The sequence below is a fragment of the Convolutriloba macropyga genome, chromosome 8 (assembly GCF_964194025.1).
Source record: "Convolutriloba macropyga chromosome 8, txConMacr16.3, whole genome shotgun sequence".
Lineage (NCBI taxonomy): Eukaryota > Metazoa > Xenacoelomorpha > Acoela > Convolutidae > Convolutriloba > Convolutriloba macropyga.
Window position 1 is genome coordinate 61,197,545 of NC_134475.1, and position 20,912 is coordinate 61,218,456.

Consider the following 20,912-nt stretch of genomic DNA (forward strand, 5'->3'; position numbering starts at 1 on the left):
GTGGATAATTCACAAAAAAAAACTTATACAGTGTTTTTAAACCTCCATTTTTTAAAGCACGTGCTCCTGGGGGTGTGACATAAAAGTTATACGCCCATTAAACCGAAGAGACCGAAAAATGATAGATCTATTTTTTGTATACCTGACATTTGATCAGAAGAAGCTGCATCTGCAGCATCGACTGCCTCTCTGTGTCTCCTGTCTGCCTCCTCCATGTCCTCCAGTCTCATTGGAACAGGACTCCGTATCCCAGCAACCACACTTGGCATCGCATGTTCTAACCATATAAATACACGTCACACTATGGTAGACAATGACCGTCTATAATTGACATATCTTACACCTTTATAATGGCTGATTTTGTGTCTAGTTCCACTTTTCCTTAGGCTACGTAATCCTCCATCGGCGCAAATACCAACATTATTTTTTATCACGAATGTTAATGAAAGTATAAAATTGTTCACGGAGAAGAACCAAATCCGCAAATTTTGAGCAAATTTGAAGCATAAAAAACATAGCAGGACTAGTCCTAACCTACAATTCTAAAAAATTTTTGTTGATTCAGCAAAAAACTAGACTATGAACGGATCAGAACAACCATTTAGTGAAAACCCCAGTCAAACAATAAAAAAACAGTAAAAATCGAAGTGCAGTATGCGAAGAAAATACCACTAGATAAAATACCACCTTCTCATTCTACTTAAACATTAAAACGAAACGAAGTCACTCCGCAAAACCGCCTGCTTTTTCGCTGAACGTCACCAAAATCATTGCTTACATTTGACTTCAAAAATCATTAAAATGTGGGAGCAGATCTTAACATATCTGGACCAGTCCTAATTTACAATCAAAAAACTTTTCATTGACTGAACGGAAACTAGACCTAGAAATGATAAGGATTGTATTTAGAAAACCATTTAGAAAAAAACGATCAAAAAACGTTAGAACAGTAAAAAAAGATCAAAGAAGGTCAATTTGCCGCATGTGGCAAAAAACCACACTAAAGAAAGCGAATTTTTGTTCAAACATCGTCCTCTCAATTTGCTTTACAAAATAAAGTGAAAAACATGACGTTGCAAAAAACTAATCGCTTATTCGCTACACTTGCTGTTTTGGTTTAACCAAAATCAATTCTCCATATTGACTTCGAAAATCATGAAAAAGTACGAACAGATCTTATTTAAAAAAGACAAAGACCCAATACAATTCAAACTCTTTGTGTTGTAAGATGACAACGTCCCAAAACATTTCAAATTGTTTGAATTGTAATGAACGCATGCTAAGTTTACATGCCAACAATTTGTAAAACAAGGCGTCATTTTTTTAAATTACTGAAGAATAAAGTGTGACTTCAGATTATCCCAGGAAAAAATATTTAATGAATTTGTTCGTGCCGTTTGAAAAGTCCGCTCAATATTTTTTAATATAATTATTCTCTAGGCACTTTTTTCATTAACTATTTAAAATTTCTGTCATTTTCAAAAACTGAACTGTTATTTCTCTTATCATGACTAACATTTTGAAATCAAAAATTTTTATTTCATTTCGAAATCCCTATAAGAAATTTTTCTATCAGTTAAACAAGTTGAACAATTTTTATGGAAGTTTTTTTAGGTTTTAAGCAGAACAACAATTAAATATCATCAAGCAAAAGCTCTAACTACAATCTTAGCTCAACAAAAGATCTAAAGATAAGCCGTCTATATTAAAAATCCTCTGAGATAATCGCCTTAATCCTCCTCGCATACGGCCATATGGTGAGGTACCAATAAACATTACTTATGTGCGATGAACATTATATGCGACGAGGCTCAAAAAGATTTGAACTGCATCTTTTAGTGCCGAACATTTTAAACAGCATACACTGGAACTCTGCATTTCTTTTATATCTTTTTGAGCTGTACTCATTTATTTTTGGTATATTATAAACAGGTGCAGATTATTGCAACATGTACTACAAGCCCAACACTAGCTGCAATCATTTCTTTCCTGAAACAGAAGGAAATCTTTAAATTCCATTTGAAGATGTTTACAATTAAAAATGATTTATGCGACATCAGTTTAGCAGGTGAGGGAAATAGTTCACTATAAGTGCTAGCAAATAATTGAGTATACTTAAGGAAATTTCTTTTGAAAAGAACCAAGAAAAGCTCTAAAATGTTGGCATCAACCGTTATGTACCCGGTCACCAATCATACAAATTTATCTGATTTCGTACCAGGTCGTATACGATTCTTAGTGATCATATTAGGTCATGTATGATTTCTTGCTGATCACAAACCAATCAAAAACAAAAAGATTGCTCTCAAGACGTTTCAATCATTGTTCTAAGCCACTGAAATGAACAAGACCATTCAAGGATGAAAAACATAAAGAAAAAAATGTTAATTCTTGTAATCATACAAGGTCATATATGATTTGTATGATTTCTTAGTACTCATAACAAGGACCATACAAAAAAATTAAATGATGCAATGAATTTAAAAAAGAATAAGTGAGTTTCTGGAGAAACAATTAAAGCCATACTTGGTACTTCAATTGGTAAAAAAGCAAAAAAAAACTTCTTTGAAATCATACTAGGTCATATATTGTTTGCATTGATTCTTGATAGTAATACAAGGATAATTAAGAGTTGAAATTCATAAACAACTTTTTCAACTTCATATTAAAACCTCAAACATTTTCTTCTGTTTTTAGTTTACTTATTTCATACAATGACCATATACTTTTTTAAGCGTTGGTTCTTACGTTTCATGAATGATTCATCTATGTTTTCTTGGATTTCATGCTAGGTGCACAAATGAGATCTTGTTTTACAAGGATCAAATATGATTTCTGTGGTTTCATTCTAGGATCGTACTAAGATCGTTTATACTAAGAAATTAATCGTGGTCGGTATGATAACACATATGATCCTTGCTGGAAATCAAAGAAACTTCAATCCGAATATGCAACAGCCATATCCATATCGTTTTCAGAACATCATAAAAAAAACTCTATTCAAAAAATGGCTCTAAAAGTATAATAGTTTCTATTTTTGGCAACCAAATGATACTCTACATAGGAAATTACAATTTTTTTTTAAAAATTAGTCAAGATTTTTGAAATGTCTAAGTAGTGACTAAATCCGCGTAAATTTTGTAATGTCTTTTTAGTTAGTTCCAACGCTTTCTGGAAAAATACTCCTGATGAAAATTTTGCATTTGACAAATCTCAAAGCTTCAGAGTTCTTCTCCAATGGACTTAAATTTTTGTAAATAATTACTTACGAAGGTCATCCAATTAGATTAAATCATGTATCATTAATATGAAAAAAGCATACTGTTTTCGCACAAAAAATTTATTATCAAGTGGTTTGCCTCAAAATGGATACCGTGTTTTATACGAAAAATGTACATTCCAAAATTGTTGAGAAGTATTTTCCTGACAATTTTGTTTTTTTTCTCATTTCTCATTATGCAAATTCAAAACAGTTTTCTCCCAGATTAACTTGATGAACTGCATTTGTATATATTTGAGCCGCATTCAAGTTTTTGAGGTATACGTTAATTTGATTTACACGAGTGCAAGTTTCGAAGTATACATTAAATTGAAGTATACACTAAAATATATTTTTTAATTCCTTAGCCGTCACCAATCTTTAGGGGACAGGAGAAATCACGCACCTGTTTTATTTTAACATAATAATTTTTCCCTATCAAGTTCTTCATGTTTTCGTTGTTATTTTTTTTTGTTATTACAACTATCAATTTTCTCCACTAAGTTCTTAATATTTTCGTTAAATTACTGTTATCATTTTCCCCATTAAGCTTTTAATATTTTCTTTTTACAAACTGAATATCTGCATCAGACGCTTTTGTCATGTTTTGTACCAAAAACCTTCTTGCTGTTATAATTCCTCAGAATATGTAACGGTTGCACAAGCCTGTCTATAAATCTTAGCGGATCGTTGCCAGCTATTATTGATTTTTCCATTTGATTTGTGTATTTTTGAAGAGATTTTATTACGTCCGTTGTATAAAATATTTTGATCCCAGTGACTGAAATATCAGATTTTTTTGAAAAAAAAACTTCGCAGTGAGTGGAAGGAAAATAAAGTTGCTGAGACAATAACTAAATCTGAAAAAAACAAGGATGTATTCTTTTATCCTTGGTGATATGAAAACTTGCTGAAAGATAAGAGAAACTCAACGGTTATTTTGCATCAAGCAATCAATTATCATTTTATGAAACATCTAAATTTTTCAATTTTTTAAAGATACAACTTTAACTGATGGTAATCACGTTTTGTGTAGGATATCAATTATTTCAATATCAGATTCTTGAAAAGTATTCAACATCGCTTGAAGTTATCGCATAAAACCATTGCTGCTAGAAAATTCATAAGGCGACAAAGTCATTGACAACTTTTATCCTTAATGGTCGGCTCCCAACAAATGAAATTGTCGCCGGGTTCAAAAATGTGCTAATTAGTGATATTTCCAATTCGGTAATTATGGTACCTTTTTCTCCTTTTCCTCAGCTTTCTGTTTGAACTGCTTTAAAACTGTGGGTTCAACTTCGACTTCACTCTTATGAATAAAACAGATGAAGAAAAAGTTAAATTAAAATCTGAGGTATCTCTTATCTTTATTATAGTTTTTACAGTATTTAAAGTTGAATACAATTTTAAAGCAGAACAAATCAGAATCACGACGACCAATGCTAACCTCTTGAAATAACAATTAAATGACATTTTTTTAAATTAATGTATCGGTCACCCGCTTTATTGAATTCGAAGATTTTTTTTTGGGGGGGGGGGGGGAGGGGAGGGGAGGGGGGATGTGGGGGGTGAGTGGGAGAGGGGGTTGAAGGCATGCATCGATGCGAGTACTATGTAGGGGGGGGGCTGCATAGTTTTTGTTTTCACTCGCAGAATCTCAGCCAGTCTTTGGGTTCGTTGCATATTGTTTACCTTTACCAATGAAGCCCATGAATAAGGTGTTAGTTTACTTACGACTTTACTTCCAACTTTATTTCTAAAGATTTACCGACTGACAATTAGAAACCAAAATTGACCTGTGATGATCTTTATTTCATGAGCAAGAAGGTTAGCATGATCTTAAACTATGATATAGCACGAAAGCAAAAGATATTATTCGGCTCTATTCCTTAGAGTTTGACGTGAAATCTTTCTGACCAGTGCCCGGATAAGCTTCCGTGCCCGGGGTACTAACCTTTTCCTTTTATACCAATCTCTAACGCTATCAAATCTTTCCTTAGGTTTCAGATTCTCCCGCCACAACTTAACTAAGAAAGGCTTGAGTTTTTCCCACAATTTATAAATCAAAGGAACTAGGGAAACTTTGATGAAAATTGAAACTTTAGCGCAAAAACTGGCCACGTGATCAAAGGATAGCTCGCTGGTTTTGGTTTTATACCAGGTGACAAATAGGCCATATTTTTCTTTCAAAAAAGTTGTTACCTCTGGGCTAGTTACGTAATCTTTTATAGAAGTTATGACTTCAGCGCACCAGCTAAAAGCCCGATCCAGGTGTAGGTCACTAATTTTAGTTTTACACCAGGCGGTGCAAAGTTTATAATCCTCTTTAAATATTTGCATTTTTTCCGAGTTGTTTATTTTGCTGGATATATAATCGTAAACATCGATCACGACTTTTTGCTTTTTAACCCACGTGACCAACTCTTTGGACCAGAATTTGACAAAGTTGCACAAAGTGACAATATAATGGAGGACAGTTTCAATGTGAATGAAAGCATTGTTCAGTTTGTCCATTCTGGCAGCGCATGACTCACTTTTGACAATTCGACAGCAGAAGTGGATTGAAAGACCTGTGATGATGAGAGCCACAATGACAACAATGGGCACTGACACAGCTATATGCCATTTGTCACTGAAACACAATTTTATCATTGCAATAATGAAAAATAAAAATTCACATTACGACGCAGAGGTATACCTCAAAATTTCCGCCTTTGTAAATATTGCTCAAAAAATAGATACATAAAATGAACGAAATTAGGAGACAAGCAAATTGAACGAAATTAGGAGACATGCGAATTAGAGATAGTTTAAAATTGTAAAATAGGTGACAAGTCTTGCAGCACGTTTCCGCTCATTTTAGGTATCTATTTTTGCATTAAAAGTATCTCTAATCCGCAACTGAGCCTAATTAAACGCTCCCAGCTTCAGAAACTGCAGAATAGTTATTTTTGGGTAATCCAGACTAAGTATTCAACCCAGGCTGAAAAATCACTCTTTAGTAATTTTTCTGTTTAATATTATTAAATATCTCATTAATTCTGGTATAGGATAATTAGGATAAAATAACTTTTCTATCATCCTTCAAATTCTTAATTAGATTTACTAATTTTTAGTAAGAGAACGCTATTCTTGCGGGTTATTGTAATAAATCACAAAATAACTATAAAGTATGACATAATCTGCATCTTATTATAATTTCACCAATTAGAACTAGAACGAGTTAGTACAAATCTTAAAATAAATTTGGAATTCTGATGGTGTTATATTGGTTCAAATGCATATTTATGAGCAAAAACGAGAAAACACAAGACCAGGTGAGCATACAACTACAAGAACTCTTATGAAAGTGTCCCAATAGATATATAGGTATCGTATATTTACAATAGATATTAATTTAAAATAGTACATTACAGAACAGAAGAGTTCAAAAACACCTTTGTTTCTCCGACAAAATGTCTTAAGTTTCACTCTTATTTTAAAAAGTTGTATTTTTGCGACAGATCTCTCAGAATAATTATTTAATAACGTAAAAAAACATTTTTTCCAATTGATATTTTTAAAACTTTTTTGGGACCGCGCTCTAAGAACATATAAAAACGACAGAACAGATGCACAAGGTGTGTGGCATGTTGCTCAAATTTTGCATGTGTCGAAATGAAGATACTTTTCAATTTGTTCCAGAATATCTTCATGAAAAAACTTTCTGATAAAATCTGAGGCAATCTCCATTTTTCTTGACCCGAATGATTTTTCAAAAACATTTTTGTGAGCATTAATTGCCACTGAGAGCTACCTTGGCCGTATGAAATTACATGTTTGACTTTGCATATACAGAAATGATTTATGAATGTTTAGCTTTTAATTGTCTACTAAAGGTACACATTTTTGTTAAATCATTGACATAACAAAGAAAAGGGAACAAGTCCAAAATTGACCGTTGAGGAACACATAGATCAGTGTTTTTCATGAGACTGTTTGCATGCACCATTGTACTAAAAATTATTATTGATCACAGAGTGGAGTGATAAAGATTGGTCACAGAGGAAAATTTCATGATCAGTTTTGTTGAAGACTTCTAAAATAAAAAAAGACAAGCGAAACCAGTAAAAGTGTTTCAAAAAAATCAGATGTTTTTTGCGACAATTTTGCAAAAGTCGCAATAAGAATGTACAAAGTTTTTTTCATCAGATTTGGTCACCTTATTTTGTAAGGATAAATTTAATCATCAGCAGCTTTACTACTTTCCAAAGGTGTGATATACACACATCATTGATGGACAAATTACTTTATCGGGACAACTATACGTTGTTATAGGAGATCGTTAGGAGTTTTCAGTCTTTCCAAATTTTATGTGCAAACAAGCATTCTCTGAAACAAAAAAACCATACCAGTTTTCGAAAAGTTGGAAGCATAGCTCGACAATTACTTGACTCAGTTTTGTATTGCCCTTAGAAGGGTTGTTCTTTTTTCAATTGAGAATTCTTCGGGGAATGAAAATGTCATTATATAAAAAGGTTAGATTTTTCACTATAATCAGTTTTTTAATGTTTTTGTTGTATAGTGAAATATTGCGTTTTCTGGGATGTTTCGGAATCTGAATCAGAAAAAAAATCAGAGCCTGATTCAGAATCTAAATCAGATTCTGAGTAAGAGCAGAACCAGAGTTTGAATCGGATTCTGATTCATAGCCTGATTCAAATTCTTAATTGTAGAAGCTCAGGACAAAATGTGACCTAAAACGGACTCTGAATCAGTTCTGATAACGTTCTGAATTTCGCTGTGTTTCAGTATTGAGTTTACCTTAGCGTTAGGTACGGGAAAACGATCTCACGCATCATGTTCGTCCAAAACCGCACTTTTTTGGGAAAAAATAATATTTGTGCCTTTATGTTAGGATTACCAGACTTCAGAAAGAGTTTTTGATTCAGCCACAGTTTTTGAGTCAGAATTTTAAATCAGCAACTGTTGGCCTGTGAAACTTTTTGGTTGTGCTCTTCATAAAGTCTTCCTGGGAAATAAGGAAAAAAAACACTTGAAATTCACAAAAAAAATATTTAACACCAATGGGAACGGATGAGTATTATATATGATAATTGATAAACATACGATAATAGATAATATTATACGATGTAGCAAAAAAATAGATTAACTTCTTTGAGTATTTCCTTGTGAATCAGTATAGATTTGACCCAGTCTTTGGTCTGCGATAGAAGTGATAGCTGTTTCAAAGAGGGAATTTGGCCCTTGTTTACAAGAGAAGTGTTAAAATATCATTTAACTAATTATAACGAAATATAAATCATGAGTAATTATTATTAAATAATTTACAAAACCTTTGATTAAAAATCATATCGTGAACATTCTTATGACAGAACCATTCAAAACTCTCACAGCATACGGTTTCTAAGATCTTTCACTATAGAAGTTAGTCTTGTAAGCTTATACGCGATTTCAAAATCTTTTAATACGCCCAGTTTTTGAGTTACTCTGAATTAGATTTGAGAACTTAAATACGGGGTGTGTAGGTCACTCGTGGAAACAATTAATTGTTAATAATTATAATGGGACTTACAATGGGAGGGGGTCGCAGTCACCGTCTCTGCACTTGTTCTCACAACACTTTGTTCCGATTTTCTCATATCTCCAGGTCACTTTGTTCCAGTGGTTCACACAGTCTGTGTTCTTGTAACACACTGCAGTGTCGTCAGTGGTCACCTGTGTGTCCTGATCAACATCACAAAAAATCACCAATTTCATACTTGAAGTTATAAGCGTAAATGGACCGATTAAAATGTAATACGGAGATACTTGTCTTTATTCATTGAAAATCACGATATATACGTACAGAGGGACGCTATGCAAAAAAGAGAAGAGCACCGCATGGCGATAATATGAGTATCCACATATTTATCAAATTACCATACGTTAACGATTTCTCAGAAAAAATAAAAGATGACTTTGAGCTTGTACAAACTGCAGACGATACTACTATTTCAGGTCGGTATGAAACAGGAGAAAAAATTGCAACAAGAACTTGAAATATTTTATTGGAGACAGAAACGTACTTGAAAGAAAATCAACTGACTTTGAGTGCTGATAAAACAGAGCTACTTTATGTTTCTGAGAGGGATGAAGTAGAACCAACAGTCACATTTGAAGGGAATTGAATAAAATCTGCTGAGAGTTGTCGTTATTCAGGAATGTACTTTGACCCAAAATTGTCATTTGAAGTACATCTAAGTGTAGTTTTAAAAATAATAACGGCTGCCATTCATTCACCATATCTGATAACAAAGCATATACCTTTAGAGAAAAGGCCGCGTGTTTTCAAATCTACGATCATCTCTCATTTGTCATTCAGTGAACTGTTTTTAAAAATTTTATCAGCAACAAACATACAGCGTATAAATTGACAGATTAACTGGGGCATTTAAGAGTGTTATGAGTCCTAAATTTGATCATTGTCGTGATTTTCTTCTCAAACCAATATGTTTTACCAACTCATTTAATTATTTCAAAGTTTAGTCAATTGAAATTTTACACAGACTTAAACCAGAGGATAACATCAGATATCATTAAAAATATATGCAAACCGCCTACAGTTTAAACAGAACAAATGGACAAAATAACTGATAATACGAACGCAAAAGTATACTAAGCAGAGTCAAAGATCATTGATTTTGAAGAGCATACAAAAGTGGAATCAGTTACCCTTTAAGGTAGGAGCGACGGGAAAAAAATCTTTTCAAAATAACTTAAACAGAGTTTTGAATGGTCAGCATGGAAACCTATCAATAGACAGACAAATAGGATCATTCGGGTCTCTTTATATATATATATATATATATATATATATATATATGTGTATATGTATACATATATATATATATATATATATATATATATATATATATACATTTATATAGATATATATATATATATATATATATATATATATATATAATTGTATATTTATATAAATAGAGAGAGAGGAACGAACAGATTAGTTGGTACAATTAATCAAAAACCAGAAGATGTGCATGATTTTGATCACTTTAATATATATTTTTGATTTTTTCAAGGTATGCACTTTAACTGTTTGGTTATTCTATTAATTTACAAGTTTGGAAATAAATTGCATTATAATTTGGTTTTGATAGAAATCTTTCACTGGTTTAACATTTTAACAGTTTTACATGAGTGCATTTGTATAATATTCCTCTATTTAATCATGGTTACCCCAGACATCTGAGAATTTTTATTATGTAAATCTTACAAATAACTTACAAAATGGTCTCTTAAGTACTTATGAGATTATGTGTCGCCTATCTAAGAATCTGTGAGACAATTTATCAGGTCTTACCCGATGAAAATTTTTATCAGGTCTGATAAGATATTACATGATAAATGTTCACTTTTGTCAGATCTTACAAGATAAGAATTCTGACTTATAGGATCTTACACGATAAATATTCTGCCTGACGAAAAATGTTTATCGTGTAAGATCTTATAAGATCTTGTAAGATAAACATTCGGAAAACTATGACTCATATTGAAGACTATGACTATATTGAAGACAATTCAGAGTTGCTTTGAAGCAGTAGCCAAAACGCTACAGTTTGCAACACTTAAGTGTCAAAGCAACAGAGAGAAAATTATCTTATATTGTCCTTTGAGACTTATTAGATGTTGTGTAAAAGTTTTTCGTGTTAAGGGCTTTTCCTAAGGCGGTGATTATCAAACTAGGCTGAAAAATTTTCTTCAAAGACCAAATCTATATTGGACTGCTAAGTTTAGCCATAGTACCTATGGTTAACACTCAGAATAAAAGTTCCAAAATAGAATCAGCAAACAGTATTTTGTTTCAGAATTGGTTAGTTGACCAATTTTTTTTTACTTTTATGGGAACTTGACTACATTATACGGTTATTTGAAATCATTAAAAGATGTCATATCAGATCATACACGATAAAAATTCTCCCCTACGTGAAATTTTATCGTGTAAGATCTGATAAGATACTTATCAGATCTTATAAGATAACAATTCTGCAAAATTGAATTAATATCTTATAAGCTCTGATAAGTAGGGAAGAATTTTTATCGTGTAAGACCGGATAAGATCTTACACGATAAAGATTTTAGATCAGCATCTTATCAGATCTTACAAGATAAAAACTCCAGAATCATTGGGGTATCGAGAGTATCAATATACTTTTCTCGCAGATCTTATAATATACGCAATGATGAACAGTCATTACCTGGTTCTCATCATCTTGCTGTGCGTTGTCCTGGGCTCCAACCAGATGTGAGAACCCAATCAGAAGAAGAGCAGCCACAAAGAGAATGATCAATGATTTATCAGCTGAAATAGAGATAAAAATACATAGCCCAACTATCGAACCAAATTTTAAAGTCCAAGCATAATTTGGAACAAAACTTGGTCTGGGTTAAGACTGGAGATACTATAGACTGTCCAGTCACAAAAAAAACAGACCATAATATCAAAGTTTTTCCAGGCAAAATATTTTTTGACAAAACGGTGCAGACAAAGTTAATTCGGATACAACAGTTCGGAATACCAATCATACTACACACTTTAACAGGGATGTATTTTTAGTTGATGCCAACTTCTAGTAAACAAAATTCCCGATTTACTATTTTTGAGTAATTCGAAACTAATTGTACTCTAAACAATCACTATTTTTCGAGCCTTAAAATTATACTAAAACGCTATTTGAGTCTTTTTGGGATTAATGAATTCCCGTTTTTTTGCGTGGAAAGATAATATTCTCCTTCGGTTATTTTATTTGTATCATTCAACGTAAAGCACTTAAAACTTTCGTTTGAACAAAAACAAAATACACATTCTTGTAATAATTTACTCTTACAAACTAACAAAATGATCTAAACCTAACAGCTGTAATGATTTTAAACACTTCCCATGTTGAAACGAGAGTCAGAGAACGGCTTGAACGTATGATTGTCCTACTCAAAAGTGTTCACGCAATTTGCTTATTTGCAAGATTAACGATTATGCTATAAATTATCTCGCAAAACGGAAGTCTGCCTTGCAAGATTTTTGAAGAAATCGTCTCGTAAAAGGTTTGTAAAAAAAGTAATCTTCAAAATATAAAGATTCGACTGAAGTTGTGCACAGTGATACATTAGGTCATAACGTGGCGAATGTCCGGAAAGGCAATTCTCAATAAATTTTGAATTTTGTGTAAAAAAACCATTTTGAGCATGAAGTTAGCCTTCAACTTTATTCGCTGAATTTTATTAGTATTTATACTTGAGACCAAATTCAAACATTTAATTGTTATTCTGCACAGTGCTTTGGGTTATTTCAAAAGCACTAATTGTTTTCTCAAACCACAATTCTTATTGAGGGGGACATTTCTGAAATTAATCTGCAATCACGTCTTTTTTCATTTCGGTAAGAATATATTGTATGCGTGGGAAAAAGGGTACTTTTCAGGATATTTGAACAAAATTAGCATAGTGTGACTTGTTTACCGACACGCCTATCACTATAATATTAAAAATTGGGTCCTAAACAAGCCCGACGGAGTCGAGTAATTATGCTCGATTTTTTGAACATTGGACACTCAATGATTAATCGACCGCAATTTCCTGGGATAGCCTCAAATTTGAAATAAAAGTAGTTTTTTTGGAGTTCAAATGGAAAATGAATTATTATGTTTTTCGAAATTATTGAAATTTTTATTCATTTCTAACTGGAGAAATAAAGTAAAGCTCAGGCAGAGTCACAATACAGTACAGCTTCATGGGGTGAGCTAGCAAAGTTTTATCTTAAAATTTTACTAAAAGATAAAAGTTCAAAATAAAGGTTTGGTTTTTGTTTGTGAATCTCTATTTTATATTACTATGGGCAAAATTGAAAACGGAAACTTTTTGAACGCCGCTTGTTTGGGAGGTGTGCAATATCGGTCTGAAACTTTTTCTGGTCTATAACTTCTGTAAACCGACCAAAAAATTAAAATTTGAATAAATTTGAAAAAGAGGGAAGTGTTTTAGATTTCTAGAAACAATTGGGTTATTTCTTAGTATTGCAGGCTTTTTGTGTCAAATAATAAGTTAAGAGCATTTGAAAAAAAGCAGCGGTTATATAAATATCTCATTTCTTGCGCAGAACCAGTCACAATTAATTTCATATATTTGAAGGAATATTTCAAAAGACAACTCTTTCGGTAATTCTGAAAAAATTAAGCTGAAAAGCTTTAATTTACTTTTTCAGAGAAAAATACCAAATACTACGGTGTTTCAAATTTAGCAGCTAAAAAAATGAAACCTCATTTTGAACAGAATTTTTGAAAGCTTGTTATCAAAGGTTTCAAAACAGACGATAAAGAAAAATTAGCAATTTGAAAGGTAAGCAGTTTCAAAGTTTTGGTCTTGTTAAAGTGCAAGAAAATAGAAAAATTCAGCCGCGAAGGGCCACAAACTTTCGGTCGTTTTTGCATGCTCAAATTTTCTCCAAGTTCAAGGATTGTAATAAATTTCATGTTTCTGATTTCAACAGTATTTGAATCACAAATATTTTGACCAAAAACGATTATGGGTTAACTTGATGGCGCGGAAGTAAGCGAAAAAGTGGATGTTATTGAATTTTTAACCTTCAATAGCTGAAAATTTCTTTAAACAAAACAAAGTCTTTTCAACTCTATCTGAGGACCCTAACGTTGTTGGAATGGAAAATCTATGAATAGTTTCCATTGATTTTTTATCAGCTTTCACTAACTTCAGCCAATATTTTTTCCTGAAAGAGCAAATTTTTGTTAGACAGCTTGAATCACTCTCCAAATTCAAAAGAAACAGGCCCATGGTGTCTGTATGTAAGCGACATAGGGAATAATGAAAACTTTGAAAGATATCCAAAACGAAAAATGATAGCAATAAGGTTTTAAACTCAACACAAAAAATGAAAAAATAAATATAGAGAGTAAAGAGAACTTTGGAGCAAAAAAAATTTGTCGCTCCTATCTGTGTTTTTTCTACAAAATTTTCAACTATCAATTATCTTTGAATGTGATAAAATATTGACACAATTCCTCCATCCTTTTTCATGAAACTTTGATGTGAATGAACAGTTTCAAAAAACATTATAAAAAAAGTTAAACAATTTGCAAAGAAAACAATCCTGAGGCCACGACTTTCAAAGTTTTGGCGTGGTTGTAGTGCAGGAAACAGAAAAACTGAGCCGTGAAGGGCCACAAAGTTTAACTTCCTTTTTGCGTGCAAACAATTCCAATAATCGATAAATTATTTTATGTTTTTAATTTCCGTAGAATTTGGATCAGAAGTTTTTCGACCAAAAATGATTATGGATTTATTTAAGGTTGCCGGAGAAGTAGGCGAGAAACGGGACATTTTGATTTTTTTCCTGACCAGTTGATAATTTCCATAAATAATAGAAGTAATGCCAACTCTATCTGAAGCACTAACCTAAGGCTGTTCAAATGGAAAAGTTTTTTATCAACTTTCAATGATTTTTCATCACCTCGAACTAAATTTAGCCAATCTTTTCTCCTAAAAGAGTAAATTTTTGTGCCAAATATCTTGAAATAGCATTCAAATGCAAACAAAAAGGCTCGGGTGGCAGTTTTTTAAGCAATGTAGACAATAATGACAATTTCGATAGGTATCTAATATAGACAATGGTCTCGAGACGGCTATAATTAAAAAAAACAAGACACAAAAAAGATGGAGAATATAGTAAACATTGGAGCAATAAAAGAAGCAATGAAGGAGGAGACAATTTTTTGCTATTATTTATGTTCTTGTCTTTTAAATTTTTTGGTATCAAAAGTTATTGGGTCCAAAAAAGGTTGCCACAATCACTGAATCTTTATTCCAGCAACTTTTTGTTATTGAAAGTAGCAACAGTAGTGCATTTATTTGTACCTCAGGTTTGTAGAAAACTGTTGTTTCTTTACTTTTTTTGTTAAAGGAACTGTTGTTGTGTTCCATGTATATTTCGTTTGACCTCATTTTTTTAAGGTAATAACTAAATGCAAAAATGGTTTTTTTTTTCTGTAGTCAACTTTTGCCGATCAATTTATTTATCCTAAATAGTTATCAGTGGTATCACTAAAACTAGAAAGCCCGACCGACGTAGAGTGATAATTTTATTTTTCAAAATTTCGTTATTCGAATAATTATCCAGGTTTAAATATTTGTGAACTTTTCACTGTTCACATTGAGTTTGCCAATATTTTTAGGGTTTTAATAAGAATTTTGTTAATTATTGCACACTTATGTCAACATTTTCATTATTTATCGATTTAGTAATCGTGATGCACTATCGAAGCTGTTTTTATCTCTTTTTAGTTGTTCAATATAAAACGAGTTCGGAGTTGCATCTGGATTGTTTGGTTTGTAGTGCCCACGGTTGGTTTACAGTTTATGGCATTGATTAGGTTGACAGTAATTGTTTTGTATAAACCTAACAAATTTTCGAGATTTGACATTATATGTTTTTGTTCTGTAATTTTGTCGCATTCTGTGTAATGACAATCACTAATCAAAGACGAAAACTTCGCAATGACACAGTTATAATTTTCATTATGCGTAATCACAGCAGAGCAGCACTAGGCTCTGGTTCTGCTGTGTATTAACAGTAGCCTGTTCTCAGCTGTCATTTTTCGTTTTTTATTGTCCACCACATCTTAGCCTGTTCATTTTGTAAACATGCAAACTCTGTTTGTTGACTATTGTCAGTTTTCTGCGTCTGAGAATTTCAAGTGAAACCATTACTTCGGCCAATATTGGTCAAGCTCTGGTAAAAATGAATCTGTTTTATTAAGAGCTCATTCTCACCCAGACAGCTTTACGGAGGCAGGGGATCCATCTATCGATCACTGGTGGTTGAATCACGCACCTAACTTCTCAGCTATCACGCCACAAACTAATTTTGTAAAATTTTGGGGAAATTCGTCGAGATTCGATTTTTGATACATTTGTTGTTTTTTGTTTATTTTATTGCTTACAAATGGACCTATCAATTATTTTGATTGTTTACAACAGCAATTTTTACCAAAAAAGCATAATTGAAATTTGTGAACGTGCCAATTGAGCAGCTAACGTTTTTATATTTTGTTAAATGGATGTCCAAAAAAACTGGTTATGAAACAATTGGTTTTTACCGCCATGTAAATTGTTCCTCTAAGCAAATATGTGCAGCTGTTTAATAAATAAATTTATGTGCTTGATTTTTATGAATTTTATAGTTAAAATTGACTGTGAGGTAGTATTGTATTTTCAAACTTTATCACAAAAATTTTTGTCTTCTCTTTTTGCATTGGTGGGTTTATAAAACTTGATAACTAAACTGCAAACAAAGGTTTGGTAGAAGACAAGGCCAGAAAAACCTCATTACCAGCGTAGCTTATGATTGTCTAGCCTGGTTGACCTGTATTTGAAATTGTTTTCTCTTATTAGATTTATAAATGAGTGCAGAGGTCAATTTTTTTCTTATTTCTGCTACCTGCAACCACCTATGCATATACGATGAGCTCTTGTATTCTAATCAAAATTAATGAGAGATTGATGAAGCTGATTAATAAAGAAGTTGATAGTTAAGAGATTTCACAATTTGAACTTCAGTTTGAAAACGACATTGATTTTGATTTATAGACCTCATTTTTTTCTTTAATAAAATCAGTTGTTTATTTGATAAAATTGTGCTGCTACAAAAGGGGGAATGGCGTTACAATTGACTTAAAGTGTGTCTTTTTTATTGAAGTATGTCCTTTTAAAGAATGTATCAAAGTTGTAACCACAAAATATAAACTACTGAGCTCGGCAAATGTGATGTTTTTGTCTTAATTATGCACAACTGCTCTTGTCTCAGCTGGCCAAGAGGCAATTAAAAATTTTGTTGAGCTATAAAAATTTCTGTGGATCACAAATAATAATGTGATTATAACCAAATATAGGTGAATTCATTGACGCGTGAGATGTAAGCGAAAAACGAAAAACTTTCGAAATTTTATCCTTAACTAGCGGACTGTATCTTTTGATAAAAGAATCTATCCACCGATATCTGAGGTCCCTGAACGGAGTTCAAATGGGAATCTTTTGAAATCTTTCATTGAATTTTCATCATCAATATCAACAATTTTCTTCATCAATATAAACAAAGGGATCCAATACAAACAGTTGTACAAACATAGCAATGAATTTAATCAAAAAAGAAAGAAAATATATAGTGTTTATCGATAACATTGGAGCAAAAAAAACACGCTATAAAGGAGGAAAAGAAAAATTTCACTTGTCTTAAATTCTTAAAAAAATATTTGTTTCGAATATCAAATAACTTTGAGTCTAATAAAATATTGCCACATCTTGTGCAAATTCTTTCCTGAAATTTTTTGTGGATCAAATAAATCAAAACATACTATAAAGAAAGTTAAAAGTTTGCAGAGATAGCAATTCTGTGGCCTCGAACTTCAATTTTTAGCTTTGTTGTATTGCACGGAAATCAAGTCAGCAATGAAGGGCCACAAAGTTCTAGTTCCTTTTTGCATGCTCACAATTTCGAGAATCGATAAAGATTTTCCTGTTTTGATTTCAATAGTATTTAAATCAGAAATTTTTTGACCAAAAACGATTATGGGTTAGGTTAATGACAAGGGAGATTTAGGCAAAAAACAAGGTACATTTTGATACTCTATCCTTAAACAGTTGATAATTTCCGTAAATTAAAAAAAGTCCCTCCAATTCTATCTCTGATTTCCCTAACGCAATTCAAACGCAAAAGTTTTGAAAAATTTCAGCGGTTTTTCATCATCTCAGACTAAATTGAGCCAAATTTTTTCTCAGAAAAGAGCAACTATTTGTCAATTATCTGCAGTTGCTCATCAAATAAATTCAAAAGAAACAGGCTCAATGTAGATGTTTTGTAAGCAACGTAGACAATAATGACAATTTCAAAAGAGATCCAATATAGACGATGGTACCAATGTAGCTATGCACTAAAACAAAACGAAACACAAAACATTTAGAGATTATTGAAAACATTGGAGCTAAAACAAGAAGCGATGAAGGAGGAGAAGAATTGTTTGCCTTAATTCATGTTACCTTTAAATAGTTTCTTTTCCAATATCGAAAAACTTTGAGTCTGACAAAATTTTGCCAAACTTCCTGCATCTTTATCCTGAAAGTCTTTGGTGAATCAAAGATTTATCAACACGCTATAAAGAAATTAAACAAACTGCAAAGAAAACAAGCCTGAGTCTGCGAATATCCAAGTGTTGTCCTGGCTAAATTGCAAGAAATAGAAAAACTCCACCGTGAAGGACCACAAAGTTTAAGTTTTTTTGCATGCTGACAATTCCGAATATCAATAAAGTATTTTATGTTTATGATTTCAGTAGTATTTGGATCAGAAATTTTTCGACCAAAAACGATTATGGGTTTATTTAAAGTCGCGGAAGAAGTAGGCGAAAATGGGACATTTTTGTATTCAAATCACTGACCAGTTGATATTTTCCGCATATTAAAAAAATCTCTCCAGCTCTATAGGAACTCGCTAACGCACTTTAAATGAAAAGGTTTTAAAAATTTTCAGTGGTTTTTCATCACCTCGGACTAAATTTAGTCAATTTTTTCTCAAAAAGAGGAATTTATGGTAAATTATCTTCAACTGCTCTTCAAATTCAAAGGAAATAGGCCCAAGGTGGCTTCTTTATAAACAAAGTAGACCAAAATAAAACATTCAAAAGAGATTCAATCTAAAAAGTGGTATCAATATAGCTATATATTTAAGCAAAACAAGAAACAAAATATATAGAAATTATCGAAAACATTGGAACAAAGAAAACAAGCGAGCAAGGAGGAGAAGAAAAATTGAAAAATTTCTTTTGCTTTAACATATGTTTTTTGTATATATTTTTTGGACTTTCCAAACTATGAGTCCTTTAAAATGTTAATATGTTGCCACAAATGTTAAAATGTATACAATAATAACAATATTTACAAATTAATACTTCGTCCCCAGTTAAATAAATGGTAGCAATATATGTACTGGTTATCATAGCTAGAAAGTGGACGCTATTAAATTAGAGAGTTTGTGATTAAATCAGTTTAAATGAGAATTCAGTTTCTATTTTTGCCACTCATCCATATCTTGATCTTCAGCTTCTAGTACTGTCATGGAGTGTACCAGCGTCGGGGTATCGATATCCAAAAGTGATGGATCTCGCGGGGAGGGTGGCGAAAATTCTCCTATTCTTGGGGAGATGTTGATTTCGGCCGGCTGTTGGTCTGCAATCTGTTAAACCATTTCAACAATGGACTCAGGTGGGGGCTTGTAATTCTCAATGTCACCCGCTCTGCGTGGGCGTTTGGGAGGTGCTGCAATCGCCGAATCGGGAGATGAATTTTCGTAGCCATAATAGGAGAGGCTGCGACGATTTCTGTCCGACGATCTTTGCGGTTGTTTTGCGGCAGTTGTAGTTGCAGACGAAGTTGTTGGTTGTTCGCTATGCGAAACAGTGCTCTCTTCTTGCTGCTGGTTGTGAATAGCAAGAAAATTGGGGATTTCTGGAATCCGCCCTCGCATCGCGCGTGAAATGTTTGAATTTGAAGAGGAGACCCCGCTGCTTGGATCACGTTTGCGGTGGTTCATCTTCTTGTCTCCTTTTTGCTTCCTGGTAATCTCTTTACTATGGCTTTGGATTAATTCCTCCACCAATTTTTCCCCAGATGAAGGTCCTCTACGTAGCTATGTTGCTATTTCTGACTGTCACCACGGTTTTCCAGGCTCTTTAATTGTTGATGTTGTTGGGCAAACTTTGAGGATGTGAGAGCCAGGAGCAAACACATCGTATAATCCCTCTAAGTTCTTCTTAGAGCGCCGCTTGCTGTGGATTTTCCTTGCCAAATTCTAATCAACCGCTCGCTGCTTCAGAGGAATTGGACGAGTGGCCTTCGTGTGTAAGAAGCGAGATTCACCATCCGTGCTTGCCCTCTCTCTGTTTTTGGTTTCTTGCGATGCGCGTGTCATTCCGATCTCGACCTCGATGTCACTGCGGTAGCTATTCACCCACTTTTCATCGGGCAGTGTTTCTTCTGGCACTACTGTGTCTTCATCTAAATAGTAGCTTACAGTGCGTTCATATGTGAGATTAGACAATTTAGGCCTGGTTGATATCACGCTCAGCGGGGTATTAGGATTTCTGCCGAAATGTGCTTCGAAGAGCGAAATCTTTGTTGGTTTCTGCTGACATATTCGGAATTGGTGTATTATTATCTTTAATGCATGCTTTATATGAAAAGCGTTAGTAGACGATTTTTCCTCTCTGATACATGCAAGTCTATTTTTAATCGTTCGAATGAGTCTTTCTACTAATCCAATAGCGCGATGATCGTTTACTGGAGCTTCAATAATATCAATAATATTTTTGTCACAGAAGGTCTTTACTTGATTGCCAACCAAACATTTTGCCTGATCCAAGCAAATAGTTCGTGGAATTCCGTGATTTTAAGTATACATGTCCAAAAAATTTAGAACAATTGGTCCGTTTGCTTTGTCATAAATACATGCAGTAGGGTATTTAGAAAAACGATCAATAGCAGATAAGAAGTAAATTTCACTATCCTTTTCATCAAAAATTGGACCCCC

At 32.9% G+C, this 20,912-nt stretch overlaps 2 protein-coding genes across 2 annotated transcripts in view; one reads left to right on the forward strand and one right to left on the reverse strand.

The window, feature by feature from the left end:
- LOC142344898 (inositol monophosphatase 1-like) overlaps positions 1 to 20,912 on the forward strand; it is a 599,876-nt gene that overhangs the window by 304,961 nt on the left and 274,003 nt on the right. The gene's annotated exons all lie outside the window — the stretch shown is intronic.
- Positions 1 to 20,912, reverse strand: part of LOC142344241 (uncharacterized) — a 47,649-nt gene that overhangs the window by 20,599 nt on the left and 6,138 nt on the right. The window contains exons 2-5 of the mRNA XM_075395798.1: positions 11,524 to 11,627; positions 8,838 to 8,989; positions 5,797 to 5,894; positions 143 to 277 (exon numbers count right to left, since the gene is read on the reverse strand). Coding sequence (XP_075251913.1) covers positions 143 to 277; positions 5,797 to 5,894; positions 8,838 to 8,989; positions 11,524 to 11,627 — 489 coding nt within the window. The remainder of the gene's footprint in view (positions 1 to 142; positions 278 to 5,796; positions 5,895 to 8,837; positions 8,990 to 11,523; positions 11,628 to 20,912) is intronic.